The sequence below is a fragment of the Oryza sativa genome, chromosome 11, assembly GCF_034140825.1.
Source record: "Oryza sativa Japonica Group chromosome 11, ASM3414082v1".
NCBI classification, from domain to species: Eukaryota; Viridiplantae; Streptophyta; class Magnoliopsida; order Poales; family Poaceae; genus Oryza; species Oryza sativa.
The window spans coordinates 24909756-24933570 of record NC_089045.1 but is presented as its reverse complement, the minus strand read 5'-3'; the positions used below and the strand labels follow the sequence as shown (position 1 = coordinate 24933570).

The 23815-nt window shown below is 43.7% G+C and overlaps 1 protein-coding gene across 1 annotated transcript; it reads right to left on the bottom strand.

Moving 5' to 3' along the window:
* Positions 1-10291: 10291 nt before the first annotated feature.
* LOC107275501 (uncharacterized) lies at positions 10292-11133 on the bottom strand. The gene has a single exon (XM_015760834.2). The coding sequence runs from the start codon at positions 11077-11079 to the stop codon at positions 10477-10479; it is 603 nt and encodes a 200-aa protein (XP_015616320.1). The 5' UTR covers positions 11080-11133; the 3' UTR covers positions 10292-10476.
* Positions 11134-23815: the final 12682 nt, after the last annotated feature.

Genomic DNA, 23815 nt, shown 5'->3' with positions numbered 1-23815 from the left:
TTAGTACTAATGGTGTGTACAGTCCATCACAAACGCTTCATCTCCATAATTCATAGATCCATGCCAGATTCGTTCACAAAATGAGAAGCACAAAACAAGCACTGAAAACCAACAAGCTGCATCTTGAGATCCTATAAAATTCTTTTTAGTTCTAAAGTTATGTACAATCCATCACATCCTTCATCTCCTTTCTCCAACATTGAGATCTTATTAAATCCTTTTAGTAGTTCCAAAGTGATGTACAATCTTCATCTCCTTTCTCTAATACTGCATTAAAAAAATTAAAATGGAGAAAAATGAATTAGTAGTCGAAAGAGGTTTACATGAAGTTATTTTTGAGCCATGTAAAAGTTACTTTCCTTTAATATTGAAGTTACTTTTAAAAATTGTTAAACTTACTTCTAAAGCATATAAACTTTGCATCTTATACATGATTAGTTTTCAATAGGTACTCCATCAATGTTATCTGAGATCCATTATAAGCTTCATCTTCCTTTCTCACGTTGCATGAAAAAAAAGTATATGGGGAAATTATTTGCTCCTTGAAATAGATTTATACAAAGTTACTTCTAAACTATCAAAAGTTACTTCCCACTAACATTGAAGTTACTTTTAAAAATTATTAAACTTACTTCTAAAACCCTAAAACTTTGCATCGCTCTTATAAATGATTAGTTTTCATTAGTTACTCCATCAATGTTATGTACAGTCCATCATAAGCTTCATCCTCCTTTCTCACATTGCATGAAAAAAAAGTATATGGGAAAATTAATTTCTACTTGAAACAGATTTATACAAAGTTACTTCTAAACTATCAAAAGTTACTTCCCACTAACATTGAAGTTACTTTTAAAAATTATTAAACTTACTTCTAAAACCCTAAAACTTTGCATCGCTCTTATAAATGATTAGTTTTCATTAGTTACTCCATCAATGTTATGTACAGTCCATCATAAGCTTCATCCTCCTTTCTCACATTGCATGAAAAAAAAGTATATGGGAAAATTAATTTCTACTTGAAACAGATTTATACAAAGTTACTTCTAAACTATCAAAAGTTACTTCCCACTAACATTAAAGTTACTTTTAAAAATTATTAAACTTACTTCTAAAGACCTAAAACTCTGCACCGTTCTTATAAATGATTAGTTTTATTAGTTACTCCATCAATGGTATGTACAATCCATCATAGGGTTGAATATCTTTGCTGATACTGCATAAAGAAAATAAAAAATGAATCAATATAAAAAGTTACTTTTGAACTATGTAAAAGTTACTTCTTAGTAACAATTATGTTACTTTTAAAAATTACTAAACTTACTTCTAAAGCCCAAAGACTTCAGATGTTATACACGATTAGTTCTCATTAGTTACCCTACTAATATTATGTACAATCCATCACAGACTTCACCTCTCTTTCAAGCACTACTGGAAAAAGAAAAAACAAAAAGGGGAAAATATGAATCTATACTTGAAACAAGTTTCTAAAAGTTACTTTTAAATCATGTAAGTTACTTTTATAAAAACAATTAAACTTACATCTAAACATCTGTAAGTTACATCCAAAATGTATTATGTCTATAGCACATTTCAGCAACCAAGGCACAAAAGTATCATCCTCCTAACATTTTTCATGCTCCTGAAATAAATTCAAACTTAATTAGCACAAGTAATGTCAAAAGTAGAATATTTGATGTTGTCCCAAAACAAAAGAAAACCTTAGATTACTCTGCCATAAAAAAAAGGCAAATAGGAATGCTTAGGCCCTATAGTTGTATAGGAAACTTCAGTTTCCTGTGGCAATTAAAGAAATTCTTGCATTCCAAGGTCCAAACAGAGACGGTGGCTTCTTGCTGTGGTTAGCTAGCAGAGTAAGAGGCTAAGCAGCACAGCTGGATGAGGAAATCAATACGGGCTAATTTTAAATGCAGGACTTCACACGTAATGGCTCAATTTCTTCCAGGAAACCAATCCACTGGTAAAAAAAACTAACTTACTGAACATGAACCCCAAGGATGTTAGGCCATTAGGGGCATTTGCACTCCAGCTCATCGTAGGTGGCATCGACACCAACCGCTGCTCCCCAAGTGTCACGCCCTGAAGTTCTTCTCCCTAGTAAAAATTCAATTAATAAATTGTTGCAAGAAATTATTTGTTTAAAGGCAAGAGAGAAACCCTAAATTAATAAATGTAAATAATAATCGGAATCGGTATGTGGAATTTTTCTTGGATTCTCCATGTCAAAATATGCTAACAGGATTTTTAGTGGGATTTTCAGAGCCTTGGAAATAATTTTAACCAATTAAAAATGAGCATGTGCATTATTTAAATCCCAGGAAAATCTTTTTTCCTTTTTCCTTCTTTTTTTTTCCTCTTTTCCTCCTTTGGGCCGTCGGCCCACTCCTCCCGCGCCGCCCTCCTCCTTGCTGGGCCGGCCCACGTCCCCTCCCTCCTCTCTCCGGGTCACCGATAGGTGGGGCCCACCTGTCGGCCCCTTCTTCCACCTCCAGCCGACGGCAGCGCCGCCACCGAAACCGCCGCCCACGCCGCCGCTTCCTCTGCATCCACGCCCCACTCCGCGCCCATACACCCCCACGTCGCCGCCCCCACGCCCCGCCTTCTCCCGCCCACGCGCGCGCGCGCGCCCGCAAGGGCGGGATTCAATTCGAATCCCCCCACTCTCTTTCTCCACCTCCCACGTCGTCGGCGAGAAATCCGGCCGCCCCCGGCCCCGTCCGCCCCTCCCGAGCCCCTATAAAACGCTCCCCGTGTCTCCCTCTCTCTTTTTCCGCACTCGCCGTCTCCTCTCGCGCTCTCTAACGCCGCCACGCCGTTCGCCGCTAGCGCCGCCGCTTGCCGCCGCCTCCGGCCGTGCACCGCCGCCGCTATAGCCGCCGCGGCACCAAGTTGTCACCGCCGCTAGCTTCGCCGTCGCGGGAGCTATCCCAGCCGCCGCTCGCTTGCCACGCGCCGCCACCGCACCGGCCTCCCCACGTGCCTCTGCCCACCGCCGCCTCCAACCGCCGCTAGCCGTCACTAGTGCCGTCGCCGCGCCGCTCCGTTGCAGCCGTTGGCCTCGCGACGTCGAGAGCCACCTCGTCCACCCCGCGCGCCCCGCCGTCCGCCGTCGACTTCCCCCACGCTGGCCGACTTCCCCGGTGAGGTCTCCCTTCCCCTCTTTTTCCCTTCCTCTCCCTCCTAGCGCCGGGCCGCGCCGTGCGTCGCCGCCCTTCGCGCCGGTTGCTGCCGCCTTTCGCACCGCCCGCCGCCGCCTCTCGCCGCCGGTTGTCATCGCCGGCGACACGCGCGCGCCGCCGCCCTCGCCATAACCGGCCGGCCGGCTTGAAGCCGAGCCGAGCCAGGCCGCCTTCCTCCTCCCCTTTGAGCCACCGCCTAGTGGGGCCCACCCGCCAGGTCACCTCCCTCTCTCTTGTGCCGTTGACCCGTGGGCCCCGCCTGTCGGCGCCGCCCCACCCCTTGGATGACGTCAGCCCTGGGACATATTGCGCAATAAATACATTAAGGCTTTTCTTTATTAGTAAAAACACAGATAATCTTCTAAAATTCATATCTAATTCATCCGAGCTCCGATTAAGTCCATTCAAGTCTCAGTAAATTCATAAAAATGCATAGAATCCATTAAAAATGGTTTTGTTTCCTGTTTCAGTAGTCTTATAGCCTGTTTTGCTTGTGTGCTTTGTTTGTCGCGTAGATTTCGGCCGTTTCGTCGATCCGCGGTTTCTCGAAGACTTTGCTGTGGCCTCATCAGTGCGAGAGCAAGGCAAGTCATACATTACAATTGATCATATTGTACCCAATTTACAAATGTCCCGTATTTCTCTTAAATGTTGCATTGTTTTACAACATCATGTGGGATGGGTCCTAGTACTCAGCTATATGTTGTTTCCCTTACGCAATTGATAACTTGAGTATTAAAATGACTAGATGTTGGTTTAGGAGATGCTTAGCCATGCTTAGTTCTATTAGTACACAAAGAGGATCACATTAATGCATAGACTTTGATTATTGGCATAGTTTTGGATTAGTGCCACCACAATGGTGTTAGTTAATTAAAATACACTACATGGTGGGCTGTGGGTGCATGGTTTTGCTAGTTGTGCCCATGGCGATTAAGGACCGGTTCGCGGGAAACCCTGGAAGAATTTATCGTGCTTACCACAAGCCAACGTGGGCAACGCCTGGGCTTGTAGTCTAGCTTTCCTCTAGCCGACGTACCCAGGCGAGGGTGGGCGTGATGGAGTTGGGTCGGCCGGGGTGTCTGGTTGATCGGCTTCCGGATTCACCGCGGCACGAAAGGGGGGCTGCCCGTTGCCTGCTGGGGACGGGGGCGAACCCTAAGTTGTGGTGCGATCGGTTAGAGGGGGTTATGCGAAGGGTCCTGTCACGGCCTCTTTCCGGTATGTCGTGGTGGCATGTCGGCGCATGAAAACGTGTCGTGGGGCTGTGTCTTGTGGGTACAGTTGTACACCTCTGATCAGAGTAAAACTATTCGAATAGCCGTGCCCGCGGTTATGGGCGGTCGACCAGATTCACCGTGATTAGTCTCACCCTAGTTAGCTAATGAACTGGTGTAGTTCAGGTGGTTAGTTGGGCCTGTTGCAACGTGGTGTAGCGTTGGACAGTGATTAGTTAATATTGATTAATTACTATAATTGTTTTACTGCTTTCAACTACTGCTTTTAAATGCTAGCTTTATGCAAAAGAACCTTTAGCCTCCCTTGGATATATCCTGCATCATACCTTCCCTTCCGGTATGACTGGCTGAATACAGTGGGTAGTACTCAGTCTTGCTCTCTTTTCCCCCACCCCAGAGTTGAAGTTCTTCTCAGTTGGAGATGTCTCGAAGAAGTTGGTTTCGTCACTGCCGTCAAGGATGCCTGTGGAATGGAGTCGCCTCGTTGCAGGAGTCAAGTCTTCAGGCTTAGCTCGCTTTTGTCTTTTCCGCTGTATTTGTAATCTTTTATATTTTTGTAAGACGTGGATCTGTATGTCAACAATTGTCGTTTGTGTACCCTGGCTGGTCCTGGACAGGGATTTAATGCACATTCAGCTTAGAAATTCTGGTTCGTGAATTTCTGGGCGTGACACCAAGCAATCTGCACAGTCGCCCGACCCTGCCGCTCCTTGAGCAATTTGCACAGTCGCGGTGTACTTCCCACCAAACAAGGAGTAGAGAGATTGCAAGCGCCTAGTCGTGGCAGAGGAAGATGAGGAGTAGCCCCTAGCGTCGCAGGTGTCCATGGGGGAGGATCGAAACCCTAAGAGACAATCCATTATATGCCACTGAGTTTGTCATAGCTCTACGATTTGCCACTGACTTTGTCACGTTCTATAATATACCATCGACTTTTACTTAACTTCTATGATTTACCATCGCCGTCCAGTTAGTCTCCGTTAGTACTGTACAATTTTGTCCAAATGACCAAAATACCCCTGGGATAAAACTTCCAAAATGTGGACAAAAATTCCGAAATACCATATTATAAGCATAAGATTGTAAACATTCAAAATTTGTCCAAAAATTTAAAGTCTGACATTTCAGAATTTTTATCCAAAATTTGAAAGTTTTTGTCTCAGGGGTATTTTGGTCATTTGGATGAAAGTGTACAGTACTAACGGAGACTAACCGGATGGCGGTGGTAAATCGTAGGAGTTAAGCAAAAATCAATGGCATATTATAGAACGTGACAAAGTCAGTGGCAAATTGTAGACCTATGACAAACTCAGTGGCATACAATGGATTATCTCAAACCGTAACCACACTTCCTGCCCTCCCCTCACTCACGGCTCACCTCGCCCTTTTCCCCTTTTACGGTGGTGAGTTGGTGGCGATTTTTTCTTTCCCTTTCTCTTTTTTTTCTCTCCACTGGTATATGCATCTACTTTTTGTACAAGTGTCATCACTGCACTTTAAATTCCAACCAGGCCACCGCTCTAAAACTTATTTCGACTGAGATACTGATGATGTATAAGGTGAGATCGCTGTGTATATATATCACTTGTTTCTCTGCCTCATGTCTATGGAATGATGAGTTTGTGATTCCTTTTCGTGGCTGTCAAAGTAATTTAATAAAAACCATGGAGCGAAATCTGGCAAGGATTGGGATGCATCAGGATATTTACCAGCTTGTTCATTGCCAAAGTAAGCCAGAGCTCTGAAATTGGAAGTTCGATGTGATCTCACCGTCCTCGACATTGGCACCCACAACACTGCATAGGAGGTCGACATTGGCACCCACAACTATTACCAGAAGCCAAACACCGTGGCAGAGACTGTGGTGATCATGCAAGACGAGTTCAGAGACATCCTATATATACACCATTGAAGGAGACAGATCTTTGTTGTATCAGGAAAGTGGCAATTGCAAATTGTTCCGGGTTTGTAATTGATGATGTTCGTTTTTTCACATGTAGAATTGAGAAGTTACATCAAGAATGTGCCACGGCAACATAAAATTAGTACGATGTAGAACCATGTGCTGAAGAAGAACAACGATGAGCTCCCACATGCATGTTTCGTTCACTTGACAATTTGGCTTATCACCTGCATAATGAAAGTTTCCTGACTTCTTGAGTCCTGACACATCCCAATCCCATGCTCCATATATGCACAATGGTAGAGTACATTGACATACGTGTCTAATAAACTAATAATGTTGCCATTTTTAAAACATTTGTTGAACATATTGATTTGCTAATGTAGTGTTCCCTTGAATATTTTTGTCACGTTAGAACATTTGAGATCATTGGAAATATCAAATAGTTCTCATTTGTTGAACATTCTTGTTCATGCTAAACAACTAGCTAAAGTACTTATCTGTCCACAAATATATGAATTCCGCATTTAAAATTTATCTAAAAGTATAAAGATTTTTGTAGTATTACTTGTTCCATGAACCACCCGTCATTTGCTGCTTTCCTATCTTATCTGTAACCACCCACTGTGTCATCCACAACCATCTTTGTTTAATGAGAGGCATCAGAGACTTTTTCCCTTCATCTTTAATCTCTAAAAAAAATATTGAATGTGTATATTTGTAAGAGGGGGAAGTATGCAAGCTGGTACTATGCTAGTTTGAGCTAAACCGGAAGATCAACATGTTTGTGCAATGTGTCTTACACAGATCAGTCGTCGTACAGAAAAGAAATGGATATGAACAAGAAGCTGGTAATGTCCTTGTGCATCACAATCCTACTGAATTTTTCACATTTTAATACTTTTAGAAAACTTATTCTATAAATAGACCCCTAAAAAAACTTATTCTAGAAATGGTCCTTTTGTGCTGTCAACATCGTTGGTGCCGTGGTCCAACATGACAGCGCCAATGACATTGGCGCCATCGCCCTAGCCCCCAGTGGAAGCTAAGTCATAAATATGAAGGAGGACGGCGCCAACGTTATTAGCACCAAGGACCAATTTGTATTTTTGTAAAAAAGGACCTACTGGTAAATAAAAAATATTTATAAATAGGTCCTCGGCGCCAATGAAGCTAGCGCCAAGAATCTATTTGTAAATATTTTTATTTACAAATGATCCCTTTTTAATGACAAATAAGTCATTTTCAATTTTTTTTGCAAATTGGTCCTCGGCATAAATGTCGTTGGCGTCATCCCTTCACATTAGTGACTTAGCTTTCACCCGAGGACGGAGGGGATGGCGCCAATGTCATTGGAGCCATCATATTGGACCATGGTGCCAATAACATTAGCGCCGCGAAAAGGACCATTTTTAAAATAAGTTTTCTTGGGATCAATTTGTAGAATATCTAAAAGGATCAAAATGCGAAAAACCCAGTACTCCTGTATACCTCTGTCAAGGAGTGATCCTCTCTAGTGGGAGATCGTGAGACCCCCCCCCCTTTGTGAGTTCGGCCGGGGGATATGGCACGATGATCAAGAGCGTACTTCCGCTATGGATCTAGCTGGTGAGATAGATCGCGAAAGAATGGAAGACCGGGGGTTATACAAGTTCGGGCCACTGAGAAGCGTAACACCCTACTCCTGTGTGTGTGATTAAGCTTGTGCTATTACAAGGGAGTTCTAACCCTAGTCTCAAGCTTCTTGAGTGGCGTCCTTTCTTTCGGTGGGCAAGGTCCTCCTTTTATAGCTTAAGGGGATACCATATGCACCGCCTTACACAATCCATCACTGGATGGGGGCCCACATGTCCTGGGTCAGGCCGCCGTCCATGCCACCGATCGGCAGCAAAGTAGCCATTCGTCCCCGAGTGGGTCCCAGCGTCGTCCTCCGATGGGAGGCACGCTCGGCTGCGTGCCGATGGGAGGGGCATACCTATCCCCACTCCGCCTGACAGAGGGCGGGCGTGGGTGTGCTGCCACCTGTTCCATCCGCCTGCGGCCGGTCAAGCCTGATTGACACACGTCAGTCGGGCGGTGCCTCACGTCCGCCCACGCCGCATTAAATGTGGCGAGGAGCGGTTGGGGTGCCACTCATTTAAGGCGCTCGGCCGCGCCTCCCTCTCCGCCCGCTCGACCGCCACATGGCAGCCGGATGAGGGCCTCGGGGCAACGCGCCCTACGGGCCCGAGGGGTGCGGCAGGGCACCCCGAGGCCGCTTGGCCGCCTCACGACCGCTCGCTCTCCCCCAAGGGGGGTAATAGGTCGCGCGGCCACGTGGTCAGACAGAAAGATTCTTTCACTCTATCTTGCGTACCCCGGGCCCATATCACTGACAACCTCCATTATCTAAAAAAAATATATCTTCAACCTAACAGCATGATGTGTGTATATCTCTATACCTTATAAGGATAACAAAAGTCTTGACATTATCAATCATTCACTGTTATAACCAATTCAACCGGTTTCATTTTACTCTAACCATGACTAAGGTACGTGGGCTGCTTTTTTGGTAGGCCGTAGGCTTAAGAAAACTTTTTGGTAGGCTTAGGCAAACTGTCTTAGCTGGACAGCCCAACACAATGTCATGGCATGCATGGCCCACAAACAGTGAAACAGGAAACCCAAACCGTTTCTGGGTGTGACTAAGCAGCGCGTACGCGCCCGATTTCCGAAAAAGCTAATGGGCGACCAGTGGCGCGCGCCCTCTCACGCGTGATTGGACACGTGTCGCGCGTGGAGGTCCGCCGCCCGCGCGAGTGTTTTTTTCCGGTTTTTCTGTTTGTTTTTTTTTCGGTTTTTCTGTTTTGTTTTTTTTGTTTCTTTTCCCTTTTTTGGATTCTCTTTCTGTTTTGGTTTTTTTGGGTTCTCTTTCTGTTTTGTTTTTTTTTCTCTTCCTTCTTTTTCGTTCTCTTTCTGTTTTGGTTTTTTCGGTTTTTTTTCTCTTTCTTTTTCCCGTTTTTTAAAGATGTATTTATGCAAAGTTTCTTTTTCCCGTTTTTTAAAGATGTATTTATGCAAAGTTTATATTCATATGTATACCAAATTTTGTACTTGTATATATACAAAGTTTGTATTCGTGTTTTTTTCTCTCGGTTTTTAATATATACATATACAAAGTTTGTATACGCGTATATAAAGTTTATATACGCGTATACAAAATTTGTATATACGTATACAAAGTTTATATACATATATATTTTTGGTACACATAAAAATTATATATACATGTGTGTATATATATATATATACACTTTGTATATATATGTATAAACTTTGTATTTTATCAATATAAAGTTTATATACGTGTATATATATATACACGTATATATACACGTAGTAGTATTGTTGTAGTAGTAGTACTACTGTAGTAGCAGCAGCAGCAGCGCGCGCCAGTAGTAGTAGCAGGAGCAGTATGAGTAGGAGTAGACGAGTAGTAGTAGTACTACTAGAAGAGCGGTAGCAGCAGCAGCAGCAGTAGGAGCGGACTGGTCGCGCGCCCACGCTCCCGCTCATTAGGGTCACCCGCCGATTTCTACCTGCAAGAACAATTGTGTCACTCCGTTGAAATGAAAAATTTCACTCATATGTCCCTTTTCTATGAGCCGAATTTCAATCTTATATATCACTCAACCATAAAACTAAGTACAACACATCATTATCCTGCAAAACCGGTGTAAGTGAGGTTCCAAGATAATATTGAGTCCGATAAGCTAACGTGTGATACCTATGTGGCTTATTTGATTTGGTCTTTCATCCTAGGTGGCATCGACGTGGCACCTACTTATCCATGAAAGCAAAAAATTTTGAACAAATAATTAAAACAATTATATAGGGCCCATTGACAGCAAAAATTCAAAATAAATAATTAAAATGATTGTAGGGCTCATATGTCAGTGGATTGCAAATTGTCGATCGAACACTCGAGCTCAAGGATTTTTATTTCCAAGAAAAGCTGTATATAGATGCGTTACATGCGAGTGCAATTTTCCGTATCAAATTGCATAAACAAGTTTCGAGGTTTGACATAGATACGAGCAATGATGAAAATAAACCAAATCGGAGTAATGGTGATCGGTGAGTCATGCATCCGTGATGATCATGGCGCGGCAGCGTCTCCATTTCCGGGAGGCACGCAGCCTTCGCCGTCACGGTGGCGTTCGTCCCACGGCTGCTCGCACCGCAGGCAGAACGCGCGGGAGCAGCGGAGGCAGGTCGCCCCGGACACCGCGCGCTCGCCGCCGGCGCCGGTGTCGAGCCGCTCGCCGCAGTCCGGGTTGGGGTAGCGCGCGAAGGCGCCCGGGCCGCCGACGGCGAGCTCGCAGAGCGCGACGCACCACGCGTCGAAGTCGCCTATGTAGAGCAGGTCCTTGCAGTCCTCCGGGTGCACGACGGCGTCGCAGTGGGAGGAGCCGGCCGGGAATTGGAAAGGGCAGCGCACGGGCACCTCCCCCGCCGCGACGCGGGCCTCGACGTGGCCGACGACGCAGGCGACGCAGAGCTCGTGCGCGCACCCGCCGGACACGCGGCGGCGGTCGTACAGCAGCCTCGGCTCGTCGCAGGCCTCGCAGTGGAACCACCCGATGTCGTCGTCGCTGAGCGGCGGCACGCGGCGGCGGGCCGCCTCCCTGGCCGATGACGGCGACGGCATGCAGGCATCGAGGAACTCCTGGTTGGGCTCCTGCGCCGCCTCCGCCGCCATGTCTGTCGAATGCTTTGCTTCTGCGAGGAATCAATGAACACGTTTGTTTCAGCTGCTTTGTTCATGGAGATGATTTGTGTGTGTATATATAACCGTTTGCTGCTCACAACTGACAAATTGTTTATATAACCGTTGGCAGATCCAGCTAGGACATGAGAAGGTTCCGTGACATCACTAAAGAAATGTATATAGTCTAGGTCAATGTGCTGAAATTATTTGGTTTGGTCATTTCGCCAATAATGCACATGCAGGTACATGTACATCTTCAATAACCAATAGCAATATTAGAAATTTAACAAGGTCAGAAATATACCGTTTAATATAAAAAAGAAATATACTATAGGTACTTAAGACTGCGTTTGTTCCCGCGCTGAACAACCCAGATGGAAACTGGAGCAAGCAATTAGCATATGATTAATAAACTTGAAAAATAAATTTATTTGAATTTTTAGAAACTTTTATATGATTTTTTCTGTACGAAAAATATATATGTTGTTTAGCAGTTCGGGAATCATGCTCACTGAGAACGAGATATTATCTCATCCTAGATACAGGAACAAACGCGACCGAAGTGCGCATTAAGAGTAGATACAATAATGAGCTGGATAAGGTTTACATACAACAAGGATGGTAGCCCGCGTATTCACGCGGGCATGTATATCATAAGCCTATATTTGAAAAACTTATAAGGATTAAAAATCAACCATATAACACTTGCCAAGCTTCAGAAGTACGTTTTCTTCGTAAATTTATTTGTTGTCTTTGCTTAAATAATTTTTATTAGGTATTTGTTATCTTCATACTATGTAATATTTAATTCATCTCTATAAGTAATTATTATTTTCTTCTTCATCATTTAAAAAGGAGCTAAACTTAAAATTAAAAATAAGGTGCTTTTTCTTTTAAAATTGAATGTTTTGGGACTTTTTTTCAACAAATCTTAAAAAATATTATTGTTAATAATGGACCAGATTAGATATATGTATCCTGATCTTGCTTCCCGGAGACGTGCATATGTACGCACTGGTAGAGAAACCATCTTTCGTCGGTCGGCCGATTTCCACAATAGTCCCGGATGCAATAAAAACCGGGGCTAAAGATGATCTTTAGTCCCGGTTCAAAAGGGTAACGGGCATATTTGATCTTTAGTCCCGGTTTGTGTTACCAACCGGGACTAAAGATCATCTTTAGTCCCGGTTCGAATGCTGTCAGGACCTGTCAGGCCGCCCCGGGATCTTTAGTCCCGGTTGGTAGGACCAACCGGGACTAAAGATCTTAACTATCAACCGGGACTAAAGATCCCGGTGTCCCGGTTGGTAATACCAACCGGGATATTACCAACCGGGACTAAAGATCCAGGTGATCTTTAGCCCCGGTTGGTGCTACCAACCGAGACTAAAGATCTTAACTTTAGTCCCGGTTGGTAATACCAACCGGGACTAATGATCCCGGTGATCTTTAGCCCCGGTTGGTGCTACCAACCGGGACTAAAGTCTCACCCCTATATATATGTCTTCTTCCTCCTCCAGCTGCCCGAGCAAGCTTCAAAATTTCTTCAAAAAAGAGGGGAGGTCATGCCAAAATTTCTATTGAATTTATTTTGGTGATTACATACAAATCGGAGGTGCCTAAAAGGTTTGCAACTTCATCCTCCAATGTTTTTTTTTGTCATACTACATTTGCACCTATGTTTTGCACACTTTTTTTGTCTCCAAAATTTAGTTGTAAGTTGATGAGAGAGAAAATGTGTGTGGGGAAGAAAGAATATATAGAAATTTAGTTCATTTGCTAAACAAGGTTTTATAAAATAGTTGAGAAGGAAAACTCTAGTGAAAGTTAATATTAAATAATAGAAAACAAACTAAAATAAAAATTAAAAGAAGTAAAACACATTAAAATTAGTTTAAAACTTTACAAATAGTTTTTAAGAATTATTTGGTGTAATATTTTATGATTTTTGTATGAATAAAGATATCTTATAATTATTGTATGACTGTCATTATTGTAAGAATAATTATTTGTGTGCGGTTTTTTTGACTCATGTAGATGGATCGGCAATGGATGTACGCTGATCGGCGGTCCAAAGAGTTTATTGACGGCGTGCACTATTTTTTGAGAGTGGCCGAAGCTAACAGGCAAAGGGGTTTTATTTGTTGTCCATGCAATAAGTGTAAGAATCAGAAGGAGTATTCTGCATCCAGGACTATTCATTTCCACTTGTTTGAGTCGGGGTTCATGCCAAGCTATAATTGTTGGACATCCCACGGAGAGCAAGGTGTTGAAATGGAAGAAGATGAAGTGGAAGACGACAATATTCCGGACTTTGCTCAGTATGTTGGATTTGAAGGAAATCAAACGGGCGAGGAGGAAATAGCTGCTGATGGTAACGACGTTGCGGATGATCTTGGTCAGATGTTGCAGGACGCCAGGGAAGACTGCGAAAGTGAAAAGGAGGCCCATAAATTGGACAAGATGTTGGAGGACCACAGAACTTCGTTGTACCCAGGTTGCGAGCAGGGGCACAAAAAGTTGGATACCACTCTGGAGTTGTTGCAATGGAAGGCAAAAAATGGGGTTAGTGACAAGGCATTTGGCGATTTATTGAAACTCGTCAAGAACATTCTTCCGGGGGGAAACAAATTGCCCGAGACAACGTACGAGGCTAAGAAGATAGTCTGCCCGTTAGGACTGGAAGTTCATAAGATTCACGCATGTCCGAACGATTGTATCCTATATCGCGGTGAGGAGTATGAGAACCTAGAAGCATGCCCTGTTTGCAAAGCACTACGATACAAGATTAGACGGGACGATCCAGGAGAAGTTGACGGGCAGCTAACAAAGAAGAGAATTCCTGCTAAGGTGATGTGGTATTTTCCTATAATACCATGGCTAAGGTGTTTGTTCAGGAACAAGGGGAATGCTAGAATGTTGCGATGGCACGCTGAAGAGCGTCAACAGGACGGGATGCTGAGACACCCCGCCGATGGTTCGCAGTGGCGAAACATCGACAGAAAATTTAAAGAATTTGGAAAGGACGCACGAAACATACGGTTTGGTTTGAGTACGGATGGCATGAATCCTTTTGGAGAGATGAGCAGCGGCCATAGCACTTGGCCCGTTACGATGTGTATCTACAACCTCCCCCCCTGGCTATGCATGAAGAGGAAGTACATAATGATGCCGATTATTATTCAAGGCCCCAAGCAACCTGGTAACGACATCGACGTGTACCTAAGACCACTGGTCGAAGATCTTAAACAGTTGTGGAAGAAGGAAGGTGTCCCCGTGTGGGACGAGGACAAACAGGAGGAGTTTAACCTACGAGCGCTGCTGTTCGTAACCATCAACGATTGGCCTGCACTTAGCAACCTATCCGGACAGTCCAACAAGGGGTACAAGGCTTGCACTCACTGTATGGATGAAACAAAAAGTACGTATCTTAAGCACTGTAGGAAGGTTGTATACATGGGTCATCGTCGATTCCTTGCAGCAAACCACCCGGTACGGAAGAAAGGCAAGCACTTCGAACATAAGGCCGACCACCGTACGAAGCCTAAACATCGCAGCGGGAAAACAGTGTTTGCTATGGTTAAAGATCTTAAAGTAGTGTTCGGAAAGGGGCCTGGAAGCCAGCATATAGAGAGCGAAGATGGTCACGCGGCGATGTGGAAAAAGAACTCTATATTTTGGGAGTTACCATATTGGGAATTCTTGGACGTACGCCACGCAATCGACGTGATGCACCTCACTAAGAACCTTTGCGTAAACCTTCTTGGCTTCCTAGGTGTATACGGAAAGTCGAAAGATACACTGGAAGCACGTAATGATCTGAAGCATATGGAACAACGCGGCGACCTTCACCCGGAACCAAAGGAGAAAGGAAGCCATTACTTGAGTCCAGCCAGCTACACTCTTAGCAAGGCAGAGAAGGAAAGTATGTTTGAATGCTTGGAGAGCATAAAGGTACCGTCTGGATACTCCATGAATATCAAGCGAATAATAAGCACGAAGGAGAAGAAGTTCATAAACCTAAAGTCTCATGACTGTCACGTGTTGATGACACAACTGCTACCAGTTGTAATAAGGGGTATCCTTCCAGACAATGTCCGGGCAACAATAACAAAGCTATGTGCATTCATGAACGCAATTTCGCAGAAGGTCATCGATCCGGATAGATTAGAAGCCCTTCAGAATGAAGTGGTGCAATGTCTCGTCAGTTTTGAGTTGATATTTCCACCTTCATTTTTCAATATAATGACGCATCTGCTTTGTCACCTTGTGAAAGAGATCCGTATTCTCGGGCCTATGTACCTACACAACATGTTTCCTTTCGAGAGGTACATGGGCGTTCTGAAGAAGTATGTTCGTAACCGTGCTCGTCTAGAGGCAAGCATCGCCAAGGGTTATGGAACAGAGGAGGTCATCGAATTTTGCGTAGAATTTATCGAAGACCTTCGCCCAATCGGGGTACCTGAATCACGCCATGAAGGGAGACTACGGGGAAAGGGAACTCTCGGAAGGAAAGCAATAATGACGGTAGACAACAATTTATTCCGTAAAGCCCATTTCACTGTTCTGCAACACTCTTCATTGGTAGCTCCTTACATCGAGGAGCACTTGGCTCTAGTTCGCGCCAGGAACATCGGTAAGTCCGATACATGGATTACACGGCATCACATTGATACTTTCCCCGCGTGGCTACGACAACATCTCATGGGTAACGAGTCGATCAACCAACAACTTGCCTTCCTGGCGAGGGGACCGTCTGGGTCTATCGCGACATTCCAGGGATATGAGATCAATGGGTACACATTCTACACGAGAGCCCAAGACATGAAGAGCACGAACCAAAACAGCGCTGTTCGTGTCGATGCCATGGGACACGATGGAACAACTGCCACGTATTACGGTGCCATCGAGGACATATGGGAACTTGACTATGGTCCTCTCAAGGTTCCTCTGTTCCGGTGCCAATGGGTTAGGTTGACTGGTGGAGGCGTAATGATTGATGACAGTGGGATGACAACTGTTGACCTTAACAAGGTTGGATACTCGGACGAACCTTTTGTCCTTGCCAATGATGTAACGCAAGTCTTTTTCGTGAAGGACATGTCTAGCAAAGGAAAGAAGGGCAGAGGGCCTGATGAGCCTAAGCGTCAAGTGGTTCTCCCAGGCAAAAGAAAAATCGTCGGAGTTGAGGACAAGACTGACGAGGATTACGATCAGTTGGATGGGCAACCCCCTTTCACAGTGACGATTGACCCTAGCATCCTCCTATCAAATGAAGACACCCCTTACTCACGCAGCGATCACAAGGAGGGAACAATAGTGAGGAGAAAGTACGTGCGGTCAACCGTCACCGCCGATGTAATGCCGTAATTATTGTGTACACGATGTAAACTATTTTGGATGTATTGATTATCCATATAAATCAATTGATGTATGGCATATGTTAATTACGCACGATTATTAGAGGTTTCAACAAGTTTAAATCATGTATATGTTAGTTATATGTGATACTTACAATTTTTAAAAGTTTTAAATCACACAGGTGGCAATTTCATATGTATATTAATTAGAGTTTTTAACATTTAATTTACTAGCATTCATATGCTAATTATAATTGACTAGAGGATTTTTAAAAGTTTTAAATCACGCAAGTGGCAATTTCATATGTTAATTAGAGTTTTTAACATTTAATTTACTATCATTCATATGCTAATTATAATTGACTGGAGAATTTTTAAAAGTATTAAATTTAATATATTTTTAAAACTATCATTCATATATTAGAGTTTTTCACAATTTAATTTACTATCTTTCATATGCTACTTATATATGACTATTCGAATTTTTAAAAGGTTTAAATCATGCATGTGGCATTTACATATGTTAATTAGAGTTTTTAGCATTTAATTTAATATAATTCCTACGCTAAGTACATATGATGATTACAATTTTTATTAATTTTAAATCATGCAGTATGTACATTAATACCTTAATTAGAGTTTTTACCAATATAATAATATCATTCATATATATGCTAAGAATATATATATATATTGGAATTTTTATTAATTATAAGTCATATATTTGCTTATTACGATTTATCCACTTAATTTATTACAGACAAAAATAATTTTTCGAAGTAATTGTCATCAATCTTTGTACTTTAAATAATGTTAATGCATTAACTTCTATTTTATAAACACATATGTAAGCGAAAATCATATGCAGTGCTATAATCTTTAGTCCCGGTTCTTAACCCTAACCGGGTTTAAAAAGAATTTCGAAATAGCGGGAAAAGATATTTACTCCCGGTTGTTGAGAACAACCGGGACTAAAGATCTTTTCTTTACTCCCGGTTGTTCTCAACAACCGGGACTAAAGATATCAAGATATCTTTAGTCCCGGTTGTTCTCAACAACCGGGAGTAAAGATCTTTTCTTTACTCCCGGTTTTCCTCAACAACCGGGACTAAAGATATCTTTAGTCCCGGTTGTTGAGAACAACCGGGAGTAAAGATCCAGGGGTATATATATTCCCGGTGCGCCCTCGTCTTCTTCACCAACACTTAAACGTTTTCGGCCGATCGATCTCTCTCGGCCTCTCTCCTTCGCCGCCACTGCCTAGGGCAAATCCCCGCGCTGACGCCGCCGTATCTCGCCGTCGTCTCGAGCTCGTCGTCCTCGCCGCCGCCTCCGCCTCCTCCGCTGCCGCCGCATCTCTGGGGTGAGAGCCGCCGCATCTCCCTTCATGCATCTCGATCTCTCCGATCTCGATCTCTCTCCGTCGCCTTCGACGCCGCCGCCTTCGACGCCGCACAACGCCGCCGCCGCATGCCAACGCCACGCCGCCGCCTTCGCCGCCGCGCGCGCAATGCCGCCGCCGCCACGCCACGCCGCCGCCGCCACGCCACGCCACGCCACCGCCGCCACGCCACGCCGCCGCCGCCACGGCCCCACAACGCCACGCCGCCGCCGCCGTCGCCACGCCGCCGCGCCAACCGCCGCCCCGATGCCGCCACACCGCCGTTAACGAACGAGAACGAGAACGATCGAACGAACGAGAGCGAGAACGAACACGTCAACGTACGTTGCCGCGACAACGTGAACGAGAACGAGAACGATCGAACGAACGTGAACGAGCTAGGGAACGTGAACGAGCGAACGAACGAGGACGAACGTTAACGTGAAATGCAATATATATATATATATACATGTATATATATATATACATGTATATATATATACATGTATATATATATATATATATATATATATGTTACTTCGCATTTATCCTAATACATTTTTTTTATCTTGCAGAAAAGACGTGTTGTCGGAGTCGTCCGTCAAGCCTGAGTGGAAGAGCTAGCCCTAGAAGGAATTGGAGCAGGCAAGTGACGTAATAATATAAATGATTGTTATATTTGTAATGCAATTAATTAAGATTATTAGACCTGTAATTAGACTTATCATATAAGATTGTGTAGTGTTCTAATATTATTTGAGTTTTAATATAAGATTATTTTATTGCAAATTAGACTTAGTATGACATTATTGACTACGGAATTGGTGCGACTCCTAGGAATTGACTATTGTAGTCTTAATTAGACTTAGCATATACGCACGAAACACTTAGCATACATTACTATTTTAGTCTTAGCATGTAATATTATTTGAGTTTTAATATAATATTACTTTATTTGTAATTAGACTTGGTATGTAATTATTGACTACGGAATTGGTGCGACAAGTAGCAATTGACTATTGTAGTCTTAATTAGACTTAGCATATACGCACGAAACACTTAGCATATACATGACTATTTTAGTCTTAGCATGTAATATTATTTGAGTTTTAATATAAGATAATTTTATTTGTAATTAGACTTAGTATATAATTATTTACTAGCTAGGGTTGTATAATATACGTTACCTAGACTTAGCTTATATCACGATTTGTAATTAGACTTAGCACGTAAGGTTGTGTAGGGTTCTAATGTACGACATTTACACTTAGCATACATGACTTAGATTGTTAAAACATAAATGTCTCGTGACTTAGCAGATGTTTCTTGTATCAACAGATGGCTGACCGCGATGAGGAACAGATATTGTACGATACAATCGCGGAGGGAAGCAGCCAGTACTGGAATGAAGAAGAGGGGAACGAGGATCCAAACCAGTACTTGAAAGAGGAAGGGAACGTGGAGAGGGATGCGGAGGGGAACCAGCAGGGGCACGTGGAAAGGGATGTGGAGGGGAACCAGGAGGAGGAGGCTAGTGGTAGTCAACCCTCCGTTGGACAGAAGAGGGCACGCGGGCAACGAGGTGCAGCGAAGAAGCTTGAGGGTCGGCACATCATAACGGAAGTGGAAGAAGATGGACGTCCTAGTGCCCCGGCCGAAGCCGCCAAGAACTATGTACGTCACAGCGGTTGGGTTGTGCGGGATAACGTGCCTGTCAGTACGGTGTACTGGCGAAGAACAAGGGCACGCGGAGATCATGAGAGCTTTGTCCCAGATTCGGAGAAAGAGATGCTGTGGACCACAATGCTCGAGACATTCACCCTTCCTGCGGGTACAGAGGACAAAGTGAAAAGGTGGACTCTGAAGAAAATGGCAGAACAGTTTCAGAGCTTCAAGGGAGATCTGTACCAGAAGTATATACTGAAGGGGCAGACACCGAACTTCGACACATTCCCAAAGCTAAGGGATCACTGGGACGAGTTCGTTGCATATAAGACAGGTGAACAAGGGAAGGCGATGATGGAAAGAAACAAAGAAAATGCCGCCAAGAAGAAGTACCATCACCACTTGGGGTCAGGAGGCTATAGCGTCGCGATGCCGAAGTGGGAGCAGATGGAGGCTAGCTTGATTGAGAGGGGTATCGAACCGGCAACAGCCAATTGGCCGGAACGATCGAAGTTCTGGTACTATGCTCACGGTGGAACGCTCAACCCAGCTGATGGCTCACTGGTCTTCGGCTATCAGATACAAGAGGCTGCGCGACGACTAACAGATGCAGTGGAGGCCTCCTCTCAGGGCACGTTCCGACCAGACAGAGATAGGGACGAGATGACACTCGCCCTGCAGACTCCAGAGCATCCAGGACGAACTCGAGGGAAAGGGGTGATTCCTTGGAAGATTGGTTTCAAGGAGGACATCCACACGTACAGGAGTCGGATGAGGAGCAAGAGAGATACCGAGGCGAAGATTGCAGACCTAGAGTTCCGGGTATCGAGCTACGAACTCAACATGCAAGAGGAGGTGGCAAGGAAGGTTGATGAACGCATGGCCGCACATCGGTCCCATGATCCCCAGCCGACCATTCCTCCTGCAATGGTGAGCCCGTCAGGAAACCGTAGCAGCTGCGCCTCAACGGGGCAGGTAGGATCACAGAGCATGGACGCCATGCAAACACAGGACGAATCGACCTGTCCCGTTGATGACATCACTCAGCGGACACCATGTGAGCTGCATATTCCTTTCAAGAACTTATCAATAAAGGTAAGATTTAGCCATTCCGCTAGTTGCTGCTTATATATGTTGATTACTAATAAATAATCTCTCACAACATGAAGGTGGCGTCGGGCATGGCCATCCCAACGGACCCTTCAGGTACTTACCACTGCAGGCCGATTCCAGCAGGATACTCCAAGGTCGAAGTTGAGTTGGTCGAAGGCGCGTACGAGGACCTCGAGCTGGATTACCCTGGAGGAGACGGTGAGACGCATCTACGAGACACATGCCATGCCATTATTCTATGGCGCAGGCGGTACATCATCCTCCCTGGGCGACAAGCGGTGTCTCGTGCACCATCTCCTCCGGCTCCGCCATCTCCTCCTCAGGATCCTGCACCGTCTCCTCCTCATGCTCCGCCAGCACCGTCTCCACCTCAGGCTCCAGCATCGACTCCTCAGGATCCTGCACCGACTCCTCCTCGTGCTCCTACACCTACTCCCCCGCAAGCTCCTCTTCCGGCACCTTCAAAGTCAAGGGCCCCCCCAGCTCCACCGCTTGCCCACACAAGGGCAACAAAGAAGGCGAAAGTTGACGCCGCCAAGAACAAGGACCCGGGGTACGATTGCACGCAAGAGGAGCTTGACGCTTACGTTGCATCAGAAGTCAAGAGACAATTCAAGCCTCGAAGTCCAGAAAAGAAGATTCCTATAGACCCCAGTGTCAGGAACTTCTTCAGGGGTATGTCTGCATCTGTCAAGGAGGCCATCAAGCTATCGGACTATGAGCGAATGCTGAAGAAAGCATCTTCTGGAAAGTCCAAACCAGTCCCTCAGCTTGGAGAGCAACCAAACCAGGAGATCGAGCCGTTGGTGACCGGTAAAGAAATGACGATAGAACAATTTATTACTGACACCGGTCTAACTACGGATCAATTGCTAGGAGTCGCACCAATCGAAAAGGCGGAAGTGAAATACATGTACGAACTCGGTAAACCGCTTGTCAAGCCTGAGCTGCTGCAGTCCCTACCCACACAAATGTACAAGTTCCATCAGCTGTACATGGAGATGAGCGCCACCGGTAGAGAGATGATCGGAGCGAGGATCAGGGACACGGACTTCTTGCAAGGAGATGACATTCTCTGGATCAATTTCAGGGGAATCTACGAACTATACCAGCTGGACGCCCTCGACGTCTCTATTATGAGTTGCTGGATTTTGTAAGTATATCGTTCAGTTAGATTTCTTACTATACGTCTCCTTTAATTAATTAGGTCCTTGTATATAAGTAGACCATAGAAAATAATATACTCCCTTTTATCGTTGTAGAATGGAGATTCAAAGGGCCCGACGGCGGAGGGTTTTCGATACTGGATTCATCGACCCTCGGAAAGTAAACGTCGCAATGCTCGACCAATATCCACAAGAAACAGAGGACAATCTCGTCCATCTCCTGAAGGCGCAGCATTACAAGACGTTCATACTGTTGCCATACAACACAGAGTTAGTTTAATTTTACTGTCTTCCTACATACCAAATTTCATTCCTGTACGAACTTGCTAAGTGTTTCATATGTAATGCATCCCACGCACATTGCAGATTCCACTGGGTGCTTTTACTCATCGACCTGGAGGCCTGCACCGTCAACGTATATGACTCAATGGATAAAAAAGAGTCTACATTTGACAAGGTTTTCGAACTTATAGATAGGTACCGTCATAAGTTCCTTTGTTAATTAAGAAAATCTTGTTATGTTAATTGCTACTACGAATCATAGCTTTAAACTCCATGTAGGGCTTGGTATCGGTTCCGTCATTTGGTCCGCGGCAAATGGAGAGAAAGACTTAGGCGGAAGTTCAAATTTCCTGTGAGTACACATGCTCTACATTTATATTTCTCCGATTCAAATACATACAAGTGTATATTAATTAGATCTCTCGTTGTTTGTCATTTATTTGTAGTGCGCAAAGCAAAAGCAGGGAACTAACTTGTGCGGCTATTACGTGTGCGAGTATTGCCACTGCCTTGCAGACCAAATCATCACCACAAGAGAGCTCGATGTACGTACAAATAAATTCAAAATTTCATTACGTAGCGATTTCTTGTTTAATTACTAATCAATTTCATACATTCATATAGTTTATTCGCATGAGGGATAACCTGACCACACACAAGGAATTTATCGCGGCGGTTCAAGAACAACTCATGGGATTCATCAACGAAGAAATCCTTGATCCCAAGGGTGAATTCTACTACGACGGAAACACAATTCACCGGTCCTTAGCTTCTGAGCTAGCAGCGAGTACTACTACGTCGAAATCGTAGCTAGCTAGGACATATAATGGATTGTAATTAATACATGACTACATATGTTTCTATATGCATGTGTACACATTTTCTATAATGTAAATATATTTTGTTCATATATATATCTATATACATATGCATTTGCATAACATATATATGTATAAATACATATATATATATGTATGCATATATATGTATTGAAACATATATATGCATGGTTTATATATATATATATATATATATATATATATATATATATATATATATATATATATATATATATATATATATATATATATATATATATATATATATATATATATATATATAAACCATGCAGCAACAGGGGCATGCAAAAAAAAAAGGTCAGCTCTATCTTTAGTCCCGGTTGGTAACACCAACCGGGACTAAAGATAGCGATCTTTAGTCCCGGATTGGTACTCCCGGTTTGGAAACCGGGACTAAAGGGGGGTTACGAACCGGGACTACAAAGGGTTTCTCCACCAGTGGTTCGACATTAGGATGAGAGGAGTTTTGTTTCCTTTGAGATAGATTCAATGGTTTCACCAACTTGAGTTATTTATATTTACAAACATAATAATATCCAAAGTTAACTATGTACTTATTAAATATCTATTTTCTAATTAAAACTGTTTATTATTGCATATTGTTCTATTACAATATATGTGTTGTTAAATAGATTGTTAAAATATCTATATGATTTTCCGTATAAACGTGTTTTATTTCTTTTACTAAATATAGTTAGTTTGGGTCTTAAACTATAAATTTTGTGGTAAATAATCTAATGATCTAATGATAATGATGTATTATGTATAATGGAGTACATAATATATAGCATGAAGAGGAGTAGGGGAAGGATATATGTGGCGTACGTACGTGCACACAGTACGTGCACTGGTGATACACGATACGGATTTAAAGTGGGTCCACTTTATGGTTTTCCTTTT